General features: G+C 37.5%; 1 protein-coding gene across 1 annotated transcript; it reads right to left on the bottom strand.

Annotated features, from left to right (window-relative positions):
• Nucleotides 1-6,463: 6,463 nt before the first annotated feature.
• LOC123246059 (olfactory receptor 6K2-like) lies at nt 6,464-7,417 on the bottom strand. The gene has a single exon (XM_044675008.1). It carries the CDS (start codon nt 7,415-7,417, stop codon nt 6,464-6,466), a length of 954 nt encoding a protein of 317 aa, XP_044530943.1.
• Between the last annotated feature and the right edge of the window lie 2,829 nt (nt 7,418-10,246).

Raw genomic sequence — 10,246 nt, 5'->3', positions numbered from 1 at the left:
TAGGGGGAACTAATGAACTAAAGAAATAAATAACATTTCTCATCACAGGTTCTTTGGAATATCTTGGATAATTGTATTGTATTGTATTGTATTGTATTGTATTGTATTGTATTGTATTGTATTGTATTGATCAGAGCAGCTATGTTTTTCACAATTGATCATCATAACAATATTGCTTTTCTGTGCACAATGATCTCCTGGTTCTGTGAATGAGTTCATACAGATCTTTCTAGGCTTTTCTGAAACCAACCCCTGCTCTCATCATTTCTTAGAGCACAATAATATTCCATCACACAATCCTATACCACAACTTGTTTGGTTGATGAGCATTTCCTTTATTTCAAATTCTTTACCCCCACAAAAAGAGATGCTAAAAATATTTTTATCTCTTTTATCTCTTTGGGGTACACATGTAATGGTGGTATTGCAGGTCAAATGGCATGCAATTTCCTAGCCCTTTGAACACAATTTCAAATCATTCTTCAGAATGGTTGGACTAGTTCACAGCTCTGCTAATAGTTCATTAATGTTCCTATTTTCCCTTATCCCCTCCACACTTGTCATTTCTGATATGTGTGAAGTGATCCTTCTCAGGGTCATTTTAATGTGCATTTTTCTAATCATTAGTGATTAAGAACAATTTTTCATACTTTGAATTCTTCTAAAAACCATCTGTCCTTTGACCTTTTATTAAGAAAAGAATGACAGTTATTTTTGTGAATTTGACTTAGTTTCCTACACATTTAAAAGATGAGGTCTTTATCAGAGAAACTCGTAGTAAATTTTTTTGATATTACAACATTGTCTATGGTACCTTTTAGCAAAATAACATTATCCCTATTATCTCTTTTAATTAGGTCTATTTTTGATATTGCTTTGTCTGAGATCATGATGGATAAGGCCCCTGTCTTTTTAACTTCAGCTGAAACAAAATAGTTTCTGTTCCAGTCTTTTATTCTAACTCCTTGTGTGTATATGTGCCTTTCTGTTTTAAGTGTATCTCTTTTAAGCCAAATTTTCTGTATTCCAGTTTCTATTTCTTTCTGTGTTCCACTTCCTTTTTATGGGTGACCACATGTCATTCACAGTTATACCCATTACTCTTCATTTTGTTTTCTTATTTTTAAATTGAATTTTTCTTGCATATGGCAGCCCTACTAATACTTAATGAAGACAGTTTCCTGTCTACCTGAATCTTCTCTTATCCAGGCTAAACAGTTGCTGTCCTTTACACTGATCCTCAGACAAATTTAAGTCCTTTTTAAATGTTCAGTATTAGTGCTCAATAATGATAATGACAATTTTTTATTGGAATAGAATTATTTGTGGAGAAATGTCAATCAAAAAGGTAGATTATTATCATTGTTAAATTTAGGTACTATATTTTTGTTCTGCTTGTGTTAAGAGAGTTTTTAATAATTTCTCTCTTTTTCATATTTAAGAGGAAAAGGAGCAATGATATTTTTCAGTTAGAGACCCACTACTGTGCAGGTTATAAGTTAGTGACAGCTACAAGGCTGTGGCCAAGAGGGAGATAGTCAGTTGCAGAGTTGCAAAGGGGCTTTTTGTCTCTGGGTCTCCTGGGGAGAGGGTGTACTACTAGCACTCTCTCTGGTTGGAAACAGAGAATGGAATTAAGGGCTCAATATCCTTTTATTGATTATTAATAACTTGGGTAGATAAGGTAGATAGGTAGTGGTTATATGATTAGATAGTGAGTAGGAGAGTAGGCGAGGGCTTTGGCCTAACAGAAGATACTTCCCTCTGAGGTAGATAGATTTTAGAGAAATTTAGTTTGGATTGAGATCTGGGGTATAGTTACAAGCTATTGTAAGATTACTTTCACTTTCCTCTTTCCTATAATAAACTAAGTGTTTTGTGTTTAATAAGCTGCGCACTAGCTTTCATTCAAACTCCTACCTCCCAAAATTTAACCCTTCACACTTGTTAGTTGTTAATTAATCTGTTAATTACTATAGGATGTCTTTTCATGTCTTGACATTTCTTTCCTCCTCAATAAAATAATAGATAATATTTAAATATTTTGTTTGTATGGTGGCCAGCAGAGATGTGTTAATAGTGATAAGTTTTGGGGATGAATATTTTGAAATTTAAAACTTGAAAATGAGTGCATGGCACTTAATTCTTTAGAATAATTTAAACACTTGCTTCCTAAAGGCAATTATTGACAATGTGCAAATATCAAACTTTTCAAGAGCATGAGGAAAATATTGTTTTGCTTTTTGTTTAAGGTTGCTGATCTTTCCCACACATGAGAATTTCCTACTTTTAAAAAAATGATATCATCCTGCTTTTCATATATTAATACAAGCGGAACATGTATTTTGAGTTCCATCTATGATGCTAAAGGAAATGGCAATGCTTCATCTCTCTTAGATCTGTATATCTGGGAAATAACATGAATTTCTTCACCATGCAGCTTGAATTGCTTTAGAATTTGGAGACAGGGCATTTGAGCAATGAGAAGAGAAGTAAACAATTTTGGTCAGTCTAAGGAAGGTCATCAGCCTCTTTCCCACTCTATAGTTACCTATAAACAACAAAGAAAGCAAGAAGAGCGTAGGCCTCTGGGCTGGTATCTCTAACCTACCTATTATACTGGATAATATTATCTTTTGACAGAAGATAATAAGTGACCTAGTAGATCTTTTGTATGGCAGAGCATTGAAATTCTGGGAAGTATGCTAATCTTTCCTGTATTTGTGTCTGTTCGTCTGTTCTCCTGTGTGTGTATATGTGTGTGTGTGTGTGTGTGTGTGTGTGTGTGTGTGTGTGTGTATGAGAGAGAGAGAAAGAGAAAGAGAGAGAGAGAGAGAAAGAGAGAGACAGACAGACAGAGACAGAGACAGAGAGACAGAGAAAGAAAGAGAGAGAGACAGAGACAGAAAGAGAATTCTTAAGCATCTGATGATACTGAAAGCTATTTGAAGTTTTTGACACAGCATATTTTAAAGGACTTTGCAAAGATGACTGTCATATGGTTAATAGTAACTATATATTTTATATCCTCCACTCAACCCTTCACTATTCTTTCAAGCCTGGTCTGTGTCAGAGGCCTTAGGATAATGACAGTCCTCAGCTAAGTGGCAGAGTGGATAGAGTGCTGGGCTTCAGAAATCCTGAGTTTGAATTCCACCTTTGATACTAATTATTTTTGTGACCCTGGGTAAGGCCCTGTTTTCTCAACTGTAAAACTGGAAGAATAATAGCCCTCTACATCACAGGAGTGTCATGAAGATGATTTAGATAATATAAGAAAGCACTTTGCAACCCTTAAAGCACTATAGGAATATTAATTACTACATTAGTTATCACCATTATCATCATCATTATTATAAAAAGTAGCCATAGTAGTCTGGCATGAGTAATCATAAAAGGGCTGTAGATCTTTAGCAATTTAATGAGGAATCACAAGAAAACCTTATACAGTGTGCCTTGTGCCTGGGTCCTGATAAGATGCTGTTGTTTGCCTTTGGTTTTCAAAGAGGATCTTCATGGGGTGATCTCTTGAGTTGTATGCGAATTAGATTCTAGTGAGGCAGTCACACAAAGTCATTAGCCTCACTCTTTCTTCTAGAATCAGTGAAGTATGGTGGCAAGACAAAAGTCAGGATGATTAGTGATGGCCCAAGATATGGTGAATGACGTTGACTTCTTTGATGTCTGACCAAGCTTTCAGTGCTCCTCAATGCCTACTTCAGCCACCTTCCTGGCTGTTGGAACAAATTGGTCTCACCTGCCCCTTTCACCAGGGAAGTCTTCATATACATGGGGTAGAAACACCCTAACTCTCTGACAAGTTTGAGGGCTGTTCATTACCCTCAATCTGACTTAGTCTATTTGCCAAGGTGGTTTATTGAGGTGTGACCACTGCACATACTACAGCTTCTTGTAGCCACAAGTGGACACCAATGGTGGAAAAGTAGAAAGTAGGCCAACATATGAAAGTGTGATGCTTGTGGCACTAAAGTAGAGATACTCAGTAATATAAATAGTCCCAATGGACTTTTGCCTATCTCCACTCTGCATCTGCTGCCCTCCCTGTTTTTTCAGCTGCAAGAAAAAAGATGACTCTCCTATTAAACTCATCACTTCTAATCTCAATGCTATGCTGCTAACTCAAGCCTTGACTGACACCACTTCCCTCAGCCTCCTTTCCCTTCTGATTGAAGGGCTAGAAGGTAAAGTACCAGACTTCCCAGTACTTTCCTTTTGACTACAGAAACTGGACTGTGGGGCTCACTCCATTCCACATCTGTTCTTTTTTATGACTTGGTGGAACAAGATGCACTTCTGCTGGGTACCCCTTGATATCCCCTTTGCTCTCAACCTTTTTCTTGCCTCCTTTTGGTGTTGTCTCCCCTCTTTTACCCTGTAAGCTCCTAGAGGACAAGCACTGTCTTTCTTTTTCTTATTTGTATTCCCAGAATTTAGCAGAGCACCCAACAAATAGAAGGGACTTAACAAATCTTTTTTCTGAATTGGATTGTTTTGCACTACTTTCCTTAAGCCTAGAGAAAAGAAGCTAAATGAGGGAATGTGATAGCTGAAGCACCACATTGAGCCACCATCTTAGCAGCTTATCACAATTCCTCTCTGGTATAAGAGTGATATAGTCTTCCTAAAGACTGAATTATCTCCACTGGTCACCAAAGGGCTATCTGATTTGAAATAGTTGGGCTACTCTTCTACAATAAAGCTTAATTGACAAGCATTTGTTAAGCCTCTGCTATATAACAGGCATTGCACTAGGCACTGAGGATATGAAGACAAAAATGAAACTCCCTGACCTTGAGGGAAATTTTATTTTATAGAGGAAACAGCATTTATATAAAATATTACAGCTTGCATAAAACTAGCAAGCAAGTTTAAGTCAAACATTATTGGAATGCATGGCAGTTTAAAGACAAAAGCCTTTCAGTCAAGTCACTGAGGAGGAGATACTTGGGGGTGAAAAGGGAAGAGAGAAGAGTGCCTCAGTCTCCAAACTGCCCCATTTGGAGAACTCTAACTGCTAGATTTGAAAAAAAAATGTCTTCTATGCATATATCAGAAATTTAGGCTGATGGGAATGTAGATCTAACCTTAGAGGTCATCTCACCCAAATTCCTCACTTTTTCACATGTGTAAACTAGGGTCCAAAATGGCTAGGTGACTTGCCCCAGCTCAAGCCAATACTAATTAATAGATTCCAAATGGGTTCACAACTCTAAGTTCAGACTTCTTTCTACTTGATCAGTTTTTCACAAGCTTCTATTTCTGTCCTTAGGACCAAGCAGGACAAATCTGATTCTTCTTACACCTAGCCCTAGAAATAATGCCTTTTCTTGTTTGCCTTTTGTCTGGAGGCCAGAAGCTCTCCACATTTTCAAAGATACATTTTCTACTTCTTTTTAAAATCATTTTTTTCAGTAAGACTATCCCCAAGCATGAAGGTTTAGGAGGACACCTGATGCCATCTCCTTTATGTAGTGCCTTCATCTTTCCCTGACCGACTAGGTAAGGACAAGGGGAGCCACAGAGCTCTTGAGAAAACTTCATGAAGAATAAAATTCCTTAGACTCCAGTATCCCCAGGCCTGGCCTGGATACTTGGTTTTTTCCTAGGAGTACTCTATTTAACTTTACTTTTCCATCTAAGAAAGCAATTCTAGAGAAAGAAAGTGATTTATCTTAATAAAAGCAAAGAAATGCTATTTAATATTTTACCTGGTAAGACAAAGAAAACAAAAGAAGAGTAGGCTTCACTCTGTAGCTAAACAAGTAAGAACCCATGATACCATTAAACTTCTCTCTTCCCCCCTCACTTCCATAATCCAAATGTTTTAATAATTGCTTTTTAGTTTTTAGAGGTTGGTCACCATAGAGACTGTTACTATCTTCCATTTTACTCTATGTAGTGGAGAAGGAACATTAACCCATCTTTGGATATCCTTAGCTCCAATTATCCAGTCTACCTCCTTTCCTAAACAATTCATCACAGGAAGGACTCAAGCAATGAAAAATTCATGACATGAAATTTTTTACCCTATTTAAACCTTAACTCTGGGTGATTGGCAAGTAACTCGCTTATTAACCGATATATGGTCACCCATATGTTCATTAATTTACCAAAGTCAGTTGCTTTGTATTTTGTGGACAATTTTATTTTGTTTTGTTTTATATTTTGTTAATCCTACAGAGAACTCATGCACTTTTGTGGATGTAGACTTCTGAAAATATGCCATAAACAAAGAATTCTTTTTTAGCATATTGTTGACTCTTAGAGTTTATTGAAATTCCCTTCATTTTTTAAAAATAACTAAAAAGGCCTCCCACTCATTATATTGACCATGTTTGAAAAGCTTACAGAGATCCATAGGCAAGTAATAAAATGAATGATGTTGATCCAGGTGTGCCTATGTGGATAAGATCATGAATGCATTTAAGTGTCAGGGATTATATCAACTATTGTGCAAAAAGATCCTTGACTGGCTCATGTACTTTTTTATGGCTTCCTTAATCTCTTTGTTCCTCAAACTATAGATAATGGGGTTGAAAAATGGGCACAAAACTGTGAATGACAAAGCAATGGCTGTGTCCCAGATTAAGGAGTGAGTATCAGAGAAACGGAGATATGTGAGCCCCACTGTACTAAAGAACAGTGAAACGACCGTCAGGTGAGAGGCACAAGTAGAAAAGGCTTTACGTCGACCCTCTGCAGAACGGATGCGCAGGACCACTGCTACAATGCCAGCATAAGAAAGGAGGATGAGGAATATGTCTGCCACTATCTCCACAGCATGGACCACATCGACCACCTGGATCAGAACAATGGCCCGGGTGTCTGTGCAGGCTAGACGGAGGAGTGGGAGGAAGTCACAGAAGACATGCTCCAGGTGATTGGAGCCACAGAAGGGCAGTGTGGAGATCCACACCACCTCAGGCAGGGGTGTGATGAAGCCACAGACACAGCAGATCAAAGTCAACTGGACACATAATTTGGGAGTCATGATGGTTGGATAATGAAGGGGTTTGCAAATGGCCAAATAACGATCAAAGGCCATGGCTACCAAGAGGCACATTTCACTGATACCTGTGGAGTGGAAGAAATACAATTGCACCATACAAACATCTAAAGAAATGCTCCTCCTCTCACTTAGTAAGCTTGACAGCATGATGGGGATAGTGGATGTGGTATACCAGATCTCCAGGAAAGAGAGAGTACTGATAAAGAAATACATAGGGGTATGGAGGTGAACATTTAGCTGGACAACCATAATGATGATCAGGTTCCCAATAAGGATGAAGGCATAGATGAAAAGCAGTGGGACAAAGCAAGTAACAGCATTTCCCCAGTCCACAGGGAATATAGAGAAGATAAACTCTTGAGCAGTGGTCCAATTGCTGTTATCCATCTAAAGAAAGAAAAAAAAGATAATGGGTTCTAACAACATACAGGGCTTTGGAAAGGAATCTACCTTCAGTTAATCAAAGCTCTACTAAATTCCTTATAAATTATTCCAGTTGATTCATAGTTTTAGCTATGGCATCATTCTTATATTACATGTAGAGTGATACAGAAGAAGGATAAGACCTAGCCTTTAATTCTGGGAATCTCACATTGTAAGGGGAGAAAACCATCTAATGCACATGCATCAGTAAAATGCAAAACTCTATTGAAAATAATAGTAACGAAAACAAAAATGAAAAATAATAATAACTAGTAGAAGCTAGAAAAGGCCATATTTGTAAGTTCTGAGAGGATAGTGAATGGATTGAAGTATTCCCCCTTAGTTATTGCTTTTGTTCTCCATAGCATTTTCTTCTCTATTAAATTGGTTCAAGCTTTCCTTGGATAAGGGTGAAGAACACTAGAAAAAATATTAGATTTATAGTCAAGAGATGTGGTTTTAAAACCAAGTGCAGAATTTCTTAACTCTCTGAACCTCAGTATTCTTATCTGGAAAATGAGAACAAATTGCAATATAATATGGTGGATAGAGGGTTGGTTTGGGAAGATCTGGGTTCATGTCCTCCCTCTGACATATATTTGTGTCTTCTTAGACAAATCATTCCATCCTCCAGGTGTATCTAAACTTAACCACCTTTCAAAGTCCAGCCCCCAAAAAGCTTTCTCTGAATAAATTATCTGGAAATGATTTATTTCAAATGATAAATCTAGTCCAGATGTGATGGTGCACACCAGTAGCCCCTCCTACATAGGAGGCTGAGATTCTTGGTTCACTTGGTTTTAGGAATTCTGAGCTGTAGTAGATTAGATCTCCACGCTAAGGTCAGCACCAAGATGGTGACTCTCTTTTAGCAGGAGTCACTAAGGTTGACTGAGTAGGAAAGGGAACAGATCAAAGTTTCCATATCATTAAGCAATTGATATGGTTTGTTGGCTATTCCTACTCTTCTAGCCTGAGTGATAAAGGAAGAACCAATCAGAGGCAATCTAGTCCAACTCCATCATTTTATAGGTGATGAAACTAGGATCATGGGGTATAAGTGACTTGTCCAGGATCACACAATTAGTATCAGAGCTAAGATTTTAACCCAGGTCCTCTGATTTCTCAGTCAGTACTCTTTCAAGTGATTCTAATCTCTCTAGCTTATAAACCTTTATACTGTAAATTTCTACTATTAGGAACATTCTTGAACATTTCCTATGCCAAATTCTGACTTATATCTAATCATATTCAAAACTTATTTTCCTCAAGAAGACTTCTGAAATTAATCCCACTTTGCTTTAATCAGGGCATTTCTATCCACTCTGCTCAGTTGAATATTTTGAATTATTATTATTTTCATGTTTCCATATTCCTTTATAAGCATTCTTGCCTTCTCCTTGTGTTCTTATGCCTCCAGTTTGATTGGAATTGCTTCATATATATGTGATATAACTTTGGAATCACCCCTTTGTACTTAAGGCAGGACTTGGCTCACGGCACACATGATTGACTGAATGACCACAGCCCAACATAACCCTTTACTCCTTTAGAGAAAGGTTGTAAGGTGACAGACAGGAAATCTAAGACTATTCCTGGTGATTCACATATGAACTCATATATTTCTCATCAGACCAATTGCTCCAGGTCCAAACCTATATTATATATCAAGTCTGCTTAGTACTTATTTCCATAGATAGGAACTCCAGTCTCTAAACTACTTACGCTAAATTATTTCTGACTGTATAGTCTGTAGTCTATTTGAACTCTGACCATGTAACCCACAATCAATCTTTCTTAAGTTCCATGAAGGTGGAAGTTAATAATCCTTCCTGTGACATATACTTGTGTGACCCATGTAACAACTTCCTGGGCTTCAGTTTTCTCATCTGTAATATAAAGGGGTTGGCCCAGATGACCTATGAGCCTTGTTTGAGTCTCTTGTAAGGTCTAAAATACTGAAATGTACTTAATAAATAAAACTATCTTAGATTTTTCCTTTTAGAGATAAAATTTCCTCAGCTTGTATCATAATTTCCCAGTTTCTAGACACTCAAGCTTTAAAGCTGTTGTCAACCCTGGAACACTAATGGACTTTCTGACCAGATTGCTATTCTCAGAATTTATTACCCTCCCCAAATACATTCATACTCCTGATTATAAACTGGGCCTAGATACCATGCTGGACTGAAATCCTAATGATTATCTCATATCTCATGGTGAGGCAGCCATCTCTATATTAACTTACTGACCTTGTTGCAGTGGATTCAGAGACTGAAGAAAACCTACAAGAAGATGTGTTCTTGACAACACCCTCAGATGTCTTCATCCCTCATCTTTATGCTCTCTCAGATTCTAAGGTGAGTCTCTCTTCCATCTTCTGTAATATTTTCACTTTGTCTCTGTGTTCAAATTCTCTCTTTACTGCCACACAGGAAATAAAAATATGCCTGTTGGTTCTCAGGGGAAATATCGGGGAGGGGGAAGATTGTCTCTCTTGGGGAGTTTTTACAGATGACTCAAGATCTGGAAGAAAATGATCCCATCCATGATGGAACTAATTAGGGAAAAGTTTCTGTCTACTAATTAGGAGAGTCCTAGCCTTAGATTTCTGTTTCTCCTTTCTAAGGCTTTCAGATATCTTACAATTATTGCCAAATTGTTGGAGGTAAGCCATGGAACTCCAGTGCCATCGAGAAAGCCTAATGAAAGAAAACTGCCAAACATTCTTGAAGACTATGAAAAATGACAAAGGAACATAAAATGTAACTGCAGAAATACTGATCTAGTGCC

This window comes from Gracilinanus agilis, chromosome 4, assembly GCF_016433145.1.
Source record: "Gracilinanus agilis isolate LMUSP501 chromosome 4, AgileGrace, whole genome shotgun sequence".
In the NCBI taxonomy this organism is placed as follows: Eukaryota; Metazoa; Chordata; class Mammalia; order Didelphimorphia; family Didelphidae; genus Gracilinanus; species Gracilinanus agilis.
This window is presented reverse-complemented; position numbering and strand designations above follow the sequence as displayed.

What these genes read in the sequence shown, in the direction of transcription:
- LOC123246059 (XM_044675008.1), bottom strand. Translation starts at nt 7,417, where the DNA reads ATGGATAACAGCAATTGGACCACTGCTCAAGAGTTTATCTTCTCTATA.